Here is a 15,737-nt window from a genome sequence, read left to right as displayed (position 1 = left end):
TGCCTTGGTTCCTTCCTCCTCTATGCAATTTTTATTAGTTTTTAAAAAAATTTTCTTGCCATCAATTCTTTTGGAAAATATAACCAAGTATGGAGATACAATCGTATCTCCCTCCCCTTCTTCTATACAAGGTAATATACAAAGCACAATATTCTGTACCTTGCTTTTTTCATTTAACAATGTATCAATGTGAGCACACGCTAGCAGAATATATACATGTTCCTCATTCCTTTCTACACCTGTGTTGCTCCCCTGGTAAGATATACCATAGTTTATTATACCAGTCCATAAACATTCAAGTTGTTTCCAGATATTTACTGTTACAAAGAGAGCTTTATAACTTCATGTATTTTCTACCTTTTGATATCATGTATCTGGGATAGATATCTAGAAGTGGGATTGCTGAGTGAAACAGTAAAGGCAGGCATAAGTAATTTTGCTAAATTTTGTCAAGTTCTTCTCCTTAAAGTCTGTACCACTTTGCATTCCTCCCATTACTGGATAAAAAGTACCTGTTTCCCCACAGCCCTGCCATCAGAGTATACTGTCAAACTTCTGGATATTTGCAAATCTGAAAGGTGAAGAATGGTACCTCAGCTTAATTTTAATATACATTTCTCTTAATATGAGAGAGGTTGAGTATCTCTATATGTTTGAGGGTCATTTGCATTACTGCTGCATGTTGAATTTTCTGTTTATGTCTCTTTTTCAATTGGATTATTGGTCTTTTTTCAATGAATTTTTAAAAGCTCTTTAATAATAGCTATATTGGCCCTGTGTCTGTGATGTAATTTACTAATATTTACCCCAGTTTATCTCTCTTCTTATTGCTTATGATTTTTGTACTGCAAATTAAAAATAAATTATGCAGTCTAATATCAGTCTTTCCCCCATTGCGTCTGCATTTTGAGTCAAAGTTAGAAAAGTGTTCCCTACTCCCAGTTTATAAAAGCTTTCAGTCTTTTATTTGTTTTTAATATTATAATTTATTATTTTTACACATAAGTATTTCTGACCCACTTGGAATTTATGTAGCTATAAGGTACAAGAATGCATCCACATGACTATCTAGTTACCCTAATGACACTAATTAAAATGGCTTCCTTTACAAAAATAAATTCTATCTTGTTTGTAATTCTAAATAAGAAAGGTAAAACAGCAAAATTCCTAGAAGATAACATGGGAAAATACTTCATAACTTTGGAATAAAGATATTTTAAATAGAACATTGGCAGCACTAACCACAAAGGAATCATCCACTGATGATTTTTATTTTCTTTAGAATACTCTAAGTTTTAAAAAAAATCAAGAGGTTAAGAAATTTTTCCTGACCAAAGTTTATTTTTCCTTTACTTACTATGTATACTCTTGGGCCTCCTTGACTCAGTTTCCTAATTTGTAAAATTGGAGCTGTGTCAACAACCATCTTGAAGGCAGTTGAGGATTAACTGAGAAATTTGTTCTAAAAACACTAAAACACTAAAGCATTATCATACAGATTATGATTAACAAAAACTAGTTTATCTCTAATTATGTCAAGATCTGTAAATAAAGAAGATAGGTTGGGTATGGAGATTTTTACCTAGCTCTAGAAATAGGCACTCTCAGGTCCTCAAAGAGAATAACAAAGGCAGACAATCAGTGTAATATTAGTTGTTACCTGGTCCTAGAAACTGGCATCCTCGAGCCCTGACAGCAGCCCATAGATTAGCAGACAATTGCTGAGGGTTCTGGTGCTGTAGTATTAGTTCTGTAACAGTTCTTTCTCCAAGTGAACGGGCTGCTCGCATGGCTCTTACACGACCTTCTTCCTCCACTAGCTGACAGTTTACCAGTGTCACCAGTTTCCTTTGCATTGGACGGCTCAGTGCACTCTGGTTCAAACTAGCTACACCTTTAAGAAAAAAGGAAACAGAGAACTGAACTTTAAAAAAAAAAGGCAGTTTTCATTAACTAAATTTTAACTGTTAAGTTACAATTCCTAAAGAGTCCCTTTTCAGATACTTTCATTTTTCCAACGAGTTCTGTCTCTGTTTATTACTAGTCTGTGATAAAAACGAGCCTTTTTAGTTGCTTCAGATTTTATTTAGGTACCTTGTTCTATGGGTTTATGTGGTCCTCAAAACAGAGTACTTAGGATTTATTTAGTTTGTTCTCTAACTTCACTAAAATGATTGAAATTAAATTTAAAACAGATTGAATGAAATGTTTAACCTTAAAGTATTCATTAATACCTGTTCTAGTTTTTTTTTTATTGTACACAGGACACTCAGAACACTATTTAATAGCAAGCTCTTAGATCCTATTATTTTCTTTTATCTACTCAAGAACATTGTTCCAGTAATTCTCCCTTCTCTGGACGTCACCTACTTTTCCCTCTCTACTTGATAATTTCCATCAACATACAATAAGAACAAGCATGCTGTTATTTCATCCACTTTCCTCTGCCAGCTCTGCCCCATTTCTTTCCTTTTCTTTTGTAGCAAATCCTCAAGAGTGCTCAATACTCACTATCTCCAATTCCTTGTTTAAAAAGCTCTAAAACCTATTCCAGTGAAGTTTTTACCCCTGCCAAAACTGCTCGTCAAGATAACAATTACCTCTTCTTTCCTAAGTCAGTGGTCAATTCTCAGCCTTTATCTTATTTGACCTCTCAACATCATTCAATACAGTTGATTACACCTTACTACTTCAAGCACCTTCTTTTCTTGGCTTCCAGAACACCCAATTCTCTTGGTTTTCTTCCTTCCTTCTCCTTTTCTTCTAATCTTTTTTGCTGGCTTTATCATTTCTCCCTGACCACTTGATGTTAAAAGGCCTTATGACCCAGTCCTTGTTCTCTTCTCTATTTACACTCATTACTTAGGTGCTCTCATCCATTCTTGTTGCCATAAATATCACCTATATGTCAATGACTTCTAAAGTTACAGCTCCTAGACCTCATTCCTTAACTCAAAACTCATATATACAACTGGTCCCTTGATATAGTATCCAAGAGAAGACTAAACAGCCTCAAAACTTAATATGAATAATTGTGCCTAAAAGCCTCCTCCTGAATGCCTCTTTGTTGCTCAGATGTGGCCCTCTCTCTCTCTCTAGCTAAGCCAACATGGCAAGTGAAAGCACTGCCCTCTCCCCTACGTGGGATCTGACACCCAGGGGAGTGAATCTCCCTGGCAACGTGGAATATGACTCCCAGGGAGGAATCTAGACCCGGCATTGTGGGATGGAGAATATCTTCTTGACCAAAAGGGGGATGTGAAAGGAAATGAAATAAGCTTCAGTGGCAGAGAGATTCCAAAAGGAGCCAAGAGGTCACTCTAGTGGGCACTCTTATGCACAATACAGACAACCCTTTTTAGGTTCTAATGAATTGGGATAGCTAGCAGTAAATACCTGAAACTATCAAGCTACAACCCAGAACCCAAGAATCTTGAAGATGACTGTATAAAAATGTAGTTTATGAGGGGTGACAATGTGATTGGGAAAGCCATATGGAACACACTCCCCTTTGTCCAGTGTATGGATGAATGAGTAGAAAAATGGGGGCAAAAAGAAAAAAAAAAAGCACCCAGTGTTCCTTTTCACTTTAATTTTTATTCTTATTATTTTTGTGTGTGTGGTAATGAAAATGTTCACAAATTAATTCTGGTGATGAAGGCACAACTATATAACGATACTGTGAAAGCTGAATGTACGCTTTGCATGACTGCATGGTATGTGATATATCTCAATAAAAATGAATTTAAAAAAAAACAAAAAACAAAAAACTTAGTATGACCAAAATTGATCATGAATGAATGATCATGAATGAATGAGGAAGACATGTTTCTATGCCCAAAATACTCAATGTTTAGTTCTTCCTACCTAAATCTGATATACCTACAGTATTCCCTGTTTCATTTTATAGCAACCCCTCTTTCCAGATGCTCAGCACTCCAGCCAAAAAAACAAAAAAAAAAAACAAAAAAAAAAAAACAAAAAACTTGACTCTGTTCTTTCTCTCATACCACATCCAATCATTTAGGAAACTCACTTGGCACCACCCTCCAAAATATATCCAGATTGACCAGTTCTCACCACCTGCATTGCTACTAACCATGTCACATCAGCCTCTTAACCACACCCTACTTCTCTCCTACTATGACTTCCCAACAGAGCAGTCAGTGATCCTTTTACAACATCAGACTGTGTCACTCCTCTGTTCAAAACCCTGAAATAACTCCCCAATTTCACTCAAAAAAAAAAATCTCAAGTCTTTAAAAAGGCCCATAAGATCACACATTATCTGGACTCACCATTTCCTCTATCCCTCTCACTCATACTGTTCTAGTCACTCTCCTGGGGACACTAGGCATGCCTTGGGGACTATGCACTAGCTATTTACTATGCCGGGAACACTCTATTCCCAGGAACCTACATGACTATCTCACCTCTTTCAAGTCATTGCTCAACAGTCACCTTTTTTAATAAGGCCTATACTGATCACCCTATTCAAATCGAAACCCACCTTTCCACTTTCTTCCTGACATTTCTGATCTAACAGTATTCTTTTTTTCAAAGCAATTATCATTTATAGCATACAATTTGCTTTTTTATTGTATTTATTATTTATTATTTCTTCCTTCACTAAAATATAAGTGTAGGGTTATATAGTGTCCGGCACTTAGTCCATGCTCTACACAATCTGTTCAGCATGTCAGTGAATGAATGAATGAGTGAATGAAATAGACATATTTCTATGCCAAAAATATTCAAAGACGCAAAGCACAGAGCAGGTACAAAATAAGTACTTGATTGATTGATTCTTTCATTCAACAAGTATTTATTAGCCATACAATGTCCCACTGTATATACACTGAAAAATAAAATTCCACTTCTATCACAGCACTTAAAATAATTTATACATCTGTCATCTGTCTCACCAAATAGACTATAAGGTTCATGAAAGCATTTACTTTAACTACTGTAAGTGCTTAATAAAGTTTAATGAATGACGGAATGAATAAATGAATATATGAAGTTGTCTTAATAGGACTTGTAAACTAATATCCTGCTATAGCACTATTGCTTTAATCAAGGAATACAAATATTGTATCAATCTCAATTTATAGCATGCCTAATGAAGTCTTAAATTAGTAACGATATTGGTTATTTTCAGAAAATAGTACAATATTATGTTCTCACTCAAAGAATGTTTCAAGATTTCTCAGGCAAATTCTTTTTCCAAAACTTGTATCATGTAATAGGACATCAATATCAAGTCTTCCAAAGCAAATGAATAAACAAGTCCTACCTTTTCCGCCACTTAGTGGTTTTAAGTAGAGTGCCAAATCCTCAACGCATTTCTTTGCAACCTCATAGTGTTTGTTCTCACCTAGATTACTTAACTTTATTGACTGATGATCTGGTACCTTAAAAAAAAAAAAATTGCAGAAATACATTTATCTAGCTCACAAAAGTATTAAGTATTAAGTATTATTTATATATTTGATGGTTATCTAGGTGAGTATAAAATTATAATATAATATGGAGATAGTATATGCAAAGCCCCTTAAGTGAAAACAAATGCAAAAACCTAGCCAAAATGCTTTCCAAGAACCAAGGACATTATACTTAATAGTAGGGACTGGGTGGATTCATGAAGTGGGGGAGAGAATCATAGTTAATAGCACTGTATCAACGCTAATTTCTTGGGTTTAATAACTGTGCTATGGTTATAAATGATAGTAACATTATGGGAAGCTGTGAAGATTGTACAGGTTCTCTGTGTACTATTTTTATAAAATTTTTTATTATAAATTACTTCCAAATAAAAAGAAGCAGAAAAAAAGGCAGGGATTTTTTTTCTACAGCACTTAGCACCTTCTTACTATATTATTTACTTATTGTTTATGGTGTGTCCCCCCTTTCAAAAATATAAGTAGAAGACACAAGTGTTCTCCATCAAAATCAAAACATGGGTATAAACTGTAGCTGTCACTTCTGTGACTAATCTTGTCCAGTCATAGTTTCCATATCTGCAAAATGAAGATGAAAATCCCTATTTCAGTGCCATTTTGAAATCTAAAAACTGAATTTAATTCAGCAAATATTTATGGTGTACTTACCACGTGACAGGCAGAGTGTAAGGCACTAGGATATATCAGTGATCAAAACACTGCCCTTGTGCGTAGATTTTAGTAAAGAGGAGGGGAGACAACCAATAAATAAAAAATACATAGTATGTTAGAAGGTCATCATAAAAACTATATAGCAAGAATAAGGAAGGTTAGGAAGGCTGGACAGGGGTTGCAATTTTAACTGAGGTGGTCAGGAGAGGCCTCCTTGAGAATTATGACATTTGAATAGGCTTGAAAAAAAAGTGAACATGAGCATTCTAGGCAGATTTAATAAGTCACTACCAAGGCCCTGATATGGGAACATATCTGGCAATTTGAGAATTGGCTAGGAAGCCAGTATGGCTTAAGCAAAACAAGTGAGGAGAGTAGTAGAAGAGGTTGAAGAGGTAATAGAAGCCACATTGTATAGTCCTGTAGGCTATTTTAAGGACCAAATAAGGCTATTTTAAGGACATTTATAAAAGGACTGACACAATACCTGACCCCCAGCAGACAATAAATAAATGGTGGCTAGTATTATTATAAAAAGTCTATAATTTATCAAATCAGAGATGCAATGTTTCCCAAGAGACACCAGTATTTTACACACCACTAAGAAAGAATGCTGCCAATTAAATCATAATACTGAGTACAGATGTACCCGGATTTCAGAATGACTAACTCGATTATAAACCTTGAACAGACATTTTGTGCTTTAAAAGGAAAACTTCTAGTATCAAGATACTGACAAAATGGAGTATTTTAGTTCACTGAATTTTCTAATTAATGATTAATCAGAAAAATCCTTACTTTACACACACACACACACACACACACAGTGTATGAAGTACAGAATCTCATTGTCTTCCTCACCTGTAAAATGGGTGAATTTTACATTTCACCTGTAAAATGAGGAATGTCTTCCTCACCTGTAAAATAACTACTTTAAGAGCTATGGTAAGAATTAGTAATATTAGATGTTGAATGCTTACTATCATACCTAGCACAAAGTCCCTAATTAAATGGAAGTTATCATAAACCTAGGGTCTTGTTCTGATTCAACAAAATGATTAAAAACATGGAATACTCACTATATAGCACGCAGCATAAGAAACTGCAAAATTTGTTACTGACATATACCTCCCTAAATAGACCATAAAAAGGAATGAAGTTCTGATACATGCTACAACATAATGAACCTTGAAGGTATCAAGTTAAATGCAATAAGCTAGGTACAAAAAGACATATACTTTACGATCTTACTTATATGTGAAATACCTAGCAAAAGCAAATTTCATAAAGACAGACAGTAGATTATAGGTTACCAAGGGCCAAGGGAAGGGAAAAAGGAAGTAATACTTAATGGGCACAGAGTTTCTGTTTAAGGTAATGAAGAAAGCAGGAGTGATGAATGTTGATGGTAGCACACAGAGTTTCTGTTTAAGGTAATGAAGAAAGCAGGAGTGATGAATGTTGATGGTAGCACAATATTGTGATTATAATTAATACCAGTGAATTGTGCACTTGAAACTAGTTAAAATGGCAAATTCTGATTTGTGTATATGTTACTACAATAAAAAGTTAAAAACAAAACAAAACAAAAACAAAAATCCTCTAATTGAGGGTTCTAATAGATTGAATTCTGGTCAAAGCTTTGAGTACATTTCTTTTCATATCACATAATGAATAAATATTTATGTACGCTGACATAAAATGTATGTATTTACCAAATGTATGTAGTATCTACCAAAATCACTTATAAATTTATTACTCTAAAATTTATTATTTTGACCACAGAATTGAAAACAAAAATACAAAACTGTAATGGCATTTATAGTTTTGCATAAGGATTTATGACATTATCAAAAGAAAATCTTTCGCAAAATAGTCATGAAAATAAGGTATATTGATACTATTTTTTATTTCTCAAATATCACCAAATATATTTTGTACTGCTTAATAAACAAAGTTCAGTAATTATGACATATACCAAATTAGTAAAATATTGAAAGCTTACCTGGGCTCCAACTAACTGGAGAAGTGCAAAGTTGACAGGAAGCACATCAATATCTGTGTTGATAGCCGTCTGATCAAAAGGACAAGCCTTTCGGTGAAGTTTATTCAAGCAGGTCTTGCAAACTGTGTGTGAACAACCTAAACTGATGGGTTTATGCACATTCTCATCAAATTCATTATAGCAGATTGGACAGGACAGAAATTCTGTCCATTGAGCTGCCTGCACAGGCATTGTGGAAGATGGATGCGCAATCTAGCAGATCATTATTTTGCTGTGTAGTGTTTTGTAAGCTGGAAATGGACAAAAGTAAGAATTAACCACATATTCATCATTTACATTTCAGGAGTTAACTGCTAAAGCCAACTATCATAGCTTCAAAACCTAAAATACATATGAATAATTTGTTTTATTTTAAATCTATTAGCTGAATTAAATTTCTAAAACTTTGTCCAGAAATAATGCCCTAATAGTATTCCTTTCAATTAAACTTTATACTTACATCAGTTGCACATAACAGTATCAAAGCTTTCATGTATTTTCCTTAAAAACCATATCAAACAAGCAAATTTAGTTCAAATTCCATTTTTAGGAACAGAAACTACTTCTGGATTGCTGGGGTTTTTATGTTTGTTTCCCTTGGATAAACACTACTGCAAAAGATAGGCCTAAGAATTAGTGAACTTTGGAAACTATTAGAAACTATTAGATATGAATAATACTATACTGAGTCAAGTGTGAAGAAACAGTTTTGCCACCTGAATGCCCAAGTCAGTCAAGGACATTTTTAACTTGGCAGCTTCCTGAAGGAGGAAATCTCCCAGAACTTGACTAGGAGGCTAAGTGAGGTACTGAAAATCACTCCACAAGATTGTGAAGATAGGGCTATTTGTTTTGAAATGCTGAAGAATGAAAAACTCATAAATGAAAGAATGATGCTGACTACAAAATATGGTACACCGAAGAAAAACAAAGAAAATATTTACTTATTCACATTGTCCTAAAAGTCTTAAACGTGGTTCACAACAGTACTTTTGACAAAACTGTATCATTTAGTGATTGGTATTTTTATTATATTACCAAAAACTGTCAGAACCAAAGAGGACACTATAGAAGAATAAAACATTATTCTCATCATTCAATTCTAATAAAACATTATTCTCATCATTCAATTTTAAAGTAGAAAAAAAGCAAAATATAAATTTCTATCTATGCTATGAATACAATTTGAGAACGATTATATAAAATAAAAGATTTAGTATCAAGACTATACTGTCTTCTAATTTTAAATCTTTAGATACATAACTTGAATATTCTATATTTCACAAATCTTCCTGATCTTCCAATTCAAAATTTATATAAGTCTGACAAAAGGCTCTCTGGTGAAAGAAAAATTTAGGTATTTGGGGCAATTAAACAATCAATAACTTTATTCACAGAACTGTTTACCAATTACAGTATAAATGTAGTCAGATTCAGGTGAGAAAAGTATACAACTGAAAGCATTCTCCATTATCTCAACATCCAAATGAAGAATCCTATTAGCCTTTATTCGAGCTTTTACGTTCACAAAAACTAAGATTCTAAAAACACTTTGGTAAAACTGAATTACAGTGTTTGTTAGGTAAAAAGCACCCTATACAAACTTTTTCTCAAATAGCTCTAATGTAAAATATCTGTTATTTTTTCTTTGTAATTGAGCCCAATCTTGAAAGTCATAATTTACTCCTTCATCCTCACATTGCTACACTTATTGATACCAATATCTAAAAACCAGTTAGTTTGCCTCGAAGTTTAAGCACTAAGTGGATAAACATATTACTTTTAACGTTCACTTTTCTAGGCTGCAAGAAAAGGAAACGGCCTCTGAGGAAAAATAAATTTTATCTTAAATTGACTACTGAGATTCCCAATTTAGTTACTAACTTGAACCAATAAAATGCTTATCAAAAAAAGACCTGCATTTCCACCCCCCACCCCCCCCATAATGGTCACCTATTTGAAAAGCTAATTCAGTGAGTCTGGCTATCTTGGGCCCCCAGGTAACAGGAAACTAGTAGCAAATACATTTTCTTTACTTGATTTTCCAAGATTATCCTGAAATGCTTTACATTAAAAAGTAATTATTGGGAGGAAAAAGCCAATCAAGTTTGAACAACACATAAAAATTTTAATCTCTCATATTTTCACCTACTATATAGTTTTGAAGTGTTTCAAACTATTCCAGAATATACTTGATAGTTTTATATTACAATATCCCACATATGTTTTTAGGAAGAAACTACCAAATTTTCCTCCTGCGAAGTGTTATATTCTAACTTTCTGACACCAAAATTATGAAGCAAAACTTTCCCTATACAATGAGCTATATAGAATATTTCGACTTTCTACAATGTTTTCTTCAGTTACCTTTATCAATAAATTCATAAATTCTAGGTTCTTCAATTAAGAAAATGACAAATTAAAATGAAACATCTAAATCGTGGAAGATGTTTATGTAAGCCACCAAAATGTTTGGTGATAAAATTAGATTTTCATTCCTTTAAGAGATACTTAAAATTTCATCTAGAAAATATTTTTGTAACTATCAAAAAATACTAAAAGTCCTATCATCTTTCTAATTTATTAAAAAAAAGAAATGGATCATGGAAATCTAAGAACATACATCAATTTGTAAAACTTATAGATTTATACTAATATGTTTTATATTACTTGTTAATAAATAAATTTATAGTTAATACTGATAGGTATTCATTCTAAAGATACTTCTCAAACATTTCAAATTGAGATTAAATGGATATGAAAGCCCGTAACTCTAGATACCTAAAGGGATTACTTAAGAGAAACATTCTAATAATATTTATTAACTAATTTTATTTACAAGTTACTAAGATTGAAGAAGGATCGCAAGATAAAGCAAAGGAGTGAGAAATGCTAAATTAGAGGTGGGACCTTAAACTGATTTTTATTCAAGTAATTTTTCAGGCTGTAAGTTTTTTGCCATGAGAGCTAACTCATAATATAGGAAGAATAACAGGCACCTTTCATATGATTCAAATTACAAACTGCTTTATTAAGAGCAAATTACATATACGTAAGTACTGTCATTTTATTACTAGTCCACTATATTGTGCAGTTGGTTCAGGACTATGTCACTTGATTTTAAAATGCCAGAATAAAGTTTATAGCTCTTTCACAGCTGTGTAAGAATAAAATATACAGTATTTTACAATTCTCTGTATAAAGATATAAACACTGTACTACACTTAGGGCTCAGATTTGTCAATTAAAACAATCATTTTAATTCCAGATCACCTGTTTGAGGAATTGAAATTACTGAAAGGGATATTAACAGCACTTCTTGATTCAGAAACCTTAAGAATAATTATTTTGGACTTAGAATTACATCTAAAGCATCGTAAGTGCAAGTTAGACCCTAAGCTAAAAAGACAAAAAAAAATGGAAATATTCTATAACCTCTAAAACTCAGCATCCAAATCATTTCAAAAGGATTGGAGAAAAAGACTCAAATTACAATTTTAACAACTGCTATTACATGTGACTTCACTGTAAGTTAAGGAAGATGTATAACAAGTTTTATTTCTTAAATCCACCATGGGTTCCCTTAAGTATGAGATTTAACTTTCAATACATTCTAAGATGGCAGTAAGATAACTTCCTATTTTAATTAATATAACCAATGTTTTGCTTCTTTAGTGATGACTAGACATTAAAAATACTTATTTTTGAGAGAGCAATTAATTACTCATTTTTGCCTATCAATTAAGAATACCTTTATCCTTCATATTACCAAAGTGTCCTTAGTCCTCTGATTATTCTGGTTGTAAGAGGATACTCTATCAAGATGTTTTTGGTTTTCATGTATCTACTCTTATTCAGATGAATTATTTCTTGGAAGAGTACTTCTGCTCTAGAATAACACTATCCAATAGAAATATGTCACATATGTAATTAAAAATTTTCCTGTAATCATATTTAAAAAGGGAAAAAGAAACAACCTGTTATTTAATCCAATTTATCCAAAGTATTTCAACATGTAGTCAAAATGAAAAAGTATGAATACTTTAAATAATTTTTGGTGTGTATTTTACAGTTACAGCACACCTCAATTCAAAACAGCCATATTCAATGTGTTCAGCTGCCACAAATGGCTGGTACTGGACACAGCAGTACCAGATTGTAAAGTAAAAAAAGTAACTCGAATTTGAGGTGAAAGTCACATTAAGAAGGCTTTCATAAAAACTAGAAACTCTGAGGATCATAAGCATCTAACAGCATTTATGAACCTGGTGCAAAACATTAACTTATTTTTAATTTTCCATTAGCTTTATTTTACCACATGCTTCCTTTCGCCATCATTAGAAAGTGAAACTTCAACTCCGTCCAACCAAAACAATAAGCAAGCATTTATTGTGACCTTGTTGTAAGTTTATTTAACATTCTTAAGTATTGCATACTATTTTTGAATGCAAAATCTTTAGAGAAAAATGCTTTCCCAAAAGAATTTTTTATTTTTCCAAACTGGAAGCCACAAAAGTATAAAAGCAGAAAGTGAATTAATGAAAACATATGTACAAAAAAACATAAGTCTTCTTATGTCAGGTTAACACAGTAGTAAGGATCAGGAGCAACTCAAAGGATCTACTAACGAGCACACTGCAATTAAATCCTCAAAGAATAGAAGACTGTGTAAATTATAACATCTGCTTTTGCTATAAATGACTGTAATACATGTTTAAAATTTTATTCTACTAGCAATTTTCCAAACTTTAACATTTGGAAAAAACAAATCCCCAAATCAACAAAAATGGCAATATTGAAAAATGGTCTTTAACAAGGTATAATGGCCTCTTATTTCGCTCTTCAAAAACTGAATGTGGAAGTAAACAACACAAAAAAGGGATGAGTTAGAACAGCCTCCTAACTTTTTAGACAGATAAAATAAGGTAATAATAGGAAAATACATGAGCTATTCTCAATGCCTCAAAAAACCTTAAGTAAATTTATACACTTAATCATAATAAGGGTGACCAGGTTTACTAACTGTTTCTTTGCTTTTGGGTGATATTATTATCAATTTGGTGTAGTGATATTAGCTTATTCAGGTTAATCAAAAGTTTCTACTGGAACTTAAAATTGTGACCAACACAAAAATAGTAAAAAAGATTTAAGATAAGCACTTGATTTGGAATTCAAAGTCGTTCCAATCACACTGGGATTAGAGGGCTACGGGGAAGAGGAGGAACAGGGGTAAGAGTGGGAATTAAAAGAAGAGACCTAGGTAGGGAGAAAGAATTAAAAGAAGGGAACCTAAGTAGTTTTAAAAACAAACAACAACAAAACAAAACAACAACAACAAGAAGTTGGAATCATTGAATTAGATCTACTTTATGTCCGAGATTAGTTGAGACTATTCTGGTGTTAAGGGTCTATCTGCAGGTATCTTAAAACTCTTCTTCTGTGAATCGAAAGATGGAAATGACAGCTACTCTCATCTCCCCTCTTCCTGAAAGCTAAGGAAATAACAAAGTAGGGCTGCTTCTCTAAGAAACAAAGATGCTTTCTAACATTCTTCTAAGATGGTGGAAGTCTCTTCAAGAGGCTTCCCCAAGAAGGAAAAATGAAAGAGAGAAAGAAGTCCATAGCCTAGGTCCCCTGGCTCTGTTTCATACCATTCATTGCTCCTAATCACATCTTCTGTGCAACCACTTTGGTCCAGCCCTGTATCTCAAGGGAAGTTAAGCCCTCCCAAGGCATTGTTTGGCAGGGTCCCTCTTTACCACTCAGATTGCCTCCACCATCCCTGCGATGGGTCTCGGGAAATTCCACGGAAAAAAACAGAAAAGCCAGGAGAGGATTGGATTCCGAAGACCTCCTGCAAAACCCCTCTTAACTGGTATAAAAATAGAAGGGAGTCTGGCCTTTACTAGGCTGGGTTCTTCAGGGATCGGAAACGTCCACCTCTGCCGGTGTCGACGAGAGGTAGCCATTTGCGCTGCTCGCTCCGCATTGAAAAAGCCCTGCCTGGGTGAGGGGCCTCCTCAGGCCCCTGGCTCACGGTCCGGGTATCAGGTGCGGCCCTCAGTTCCCGACCCTCGGGGCACCAGCAGAGACACAAGTCTCAGGCTGAGGCCAGTCTCCCGCCCGAATGCCGGGGACCGGGGACCTGGGTTGGGGCCCAAGCTGCATCGCTCCCGCCCCCGCCCTACCTGAGGGGGCCCGGGCGGGGTCGCTAAGGGCCGCTCCCGGGATCCCCGCGACGGCGCGGCTCGGCGACGGAGGCGCCCCGTCTCGCCGGGGCAGAGCTCGGCGGCGGTTCTACGACCTCAAGCTCCATCGGGAGCTACAAGGACAGCCCCGTTGGCGGCAGCGGCGGCGGAGGCCGCGACGGGGCCTCCTCCTCCTCTCTCCGCCTCCTCCTCCTTCTCCTTCTCCTCCTCCGCCTCCGCCTCCACACCACGGAGGCGGACCTGGAGGGATCCCGAACTAGCTCTCGCGAGAATATGCTCCTCACCTCACGCGTGATTACACAAGCCCGGGAGTTGGAGTATTAGAAGAGGAAGGCAATAAGCTCCACTGGTCAACTAAATTGTGCATCAGCTTTATTTTGGTAGAGACGAGTCACCTTCGTCACGTGACGAGGGAGCTCCGGCGCATTGTGGGAGATACTGCTAGAACTAGGCAAGCCAAAGGGGTTGACGGGAAACAATCTACACTTTTCATTTGCGCTTTAAACCAGCCACCTAGACATTGGTTCGAGGATCCTGTGTCTGACTCACCCCGTGAATGCGTGGTATCCTTTGGGCAGCATCTGGAACATCTGTGTTCTATTCGGCTTCATTCCCCCCTAGTCAAAAGCTGACCGATCAGATCCCTCAATCCCTCCACATAGATTGCCAAGCAATCTCCCAATTAAAATAAAAATGGAAGCATTTATTTAGCAGGTGCTTCCACATACCTTTACCTCTTACTAAAGAGAAAACTGAGTTCTGCAAAACCCGAAAGAGATCAAAATTCGAGCACAAGAATATTGAGAATAAAAATAAAGAGAACAAATTAAGGGACCATTCGGTGAATCTGAAAACAAAACGAACTCTAAGCACTGATTTAAAAAAAAAATCAAGCACAAGTTCTGCCATTAATATCTTAATGAATATTTGTTTAACCATATTTTCACAGCAAACTGGAAGATGTAATCTTGTTTTTATATAAGGTAGTAACCTTGTTTTTATAGATGAAGAAACAGACTGACAATAGGGCTATGGGAATTAAAATTTATGGACTACTGTGTTAGGTGATAAACTTCAATTTTACTATTTATTTATTTTAGTTTTATTTAGTTTTCATTTATTCCTTAAGGTAATCCTAAAAAACAGATATCCTTTTTTACCGAGAAACCGAAGAACACAGGTTAAGAAAATAACCATGAAGGCTAATTAAACTCAATGCACTTTCCAATATGAAAACAGATGTCTAACAAAAGCAACTGTGGAAGCAAATTTACCACAACTTAGAAGACATATGGAAAAGTAGCTTATACACTAACATGAACTTAAAAAAAAAAAAAAATATATATATATATATATATGTATGTATGTATA

The 15,737-nt window shown here is 34.8% G+C and overlaps 1 protein-coding gene across 5 annotated transcripts in view; it reads right to left on the bottom strand.

Moving 5' to 3' along the window:
• Positions 1-14,593, bottom strand: part of RC3H2 (ring finger and CCCH-type domains 2) — a 68,329-nt gene extending 53,736 nt beyond the window's left edge. For 2 of the 5 annotated variants that reach the window (XM_037851162.1, XM_037851165.1), the window contains exons 1-4: positions 14,346-14,592; positions 8,119-8,408; positions 5,297-5,414; positions 1,661-1,894 (exon numbers count right to left, since the gene is read on the bottom strand). In XM_037851162.1, the coding sequence (XP_037707090.1) occupies positions 1,661-1,894; positions 5,297-5,414; positions 8,119-8,349 (583 nt within the window). In that variant the 5' untranslated portion in view covers positions 8,350-8,408; positions 14,346-14,592. Of the gene's footprint in view, positions 1-1,660; positions 1,895-5,296; positions 5,415-8,118; positions 8,409-14,345 lie in introns of all 5 variants that reach the window. The other 3 variants (XM_037851163.1, XM_037851166.1, XM_037851164.1) reach the window with 3 other exon arrangements.
• Positions 14,594-15,737: the final 1,144 nt, after the last annotated feature.

Source organism: Choloepus didactylus, chromosome 10, assembly GCF_015220235.1.
Source record: "Choloepus didactylus isolate mChoDid1 chromosome 10, mChoDid1.pri, whole genome shotgun sequence".
In the NCBI taxonomy this organism is placed as follows: domain Eukaryota; kingdom Metazoa; phylum Chordata; class Mammalia; order Pilosa; family Megalonychidae; genus Choloepus; species Choloepus didactylus.
This window is presented reverse-complemented; position numbering and strand designations above follow the sequence as displayed.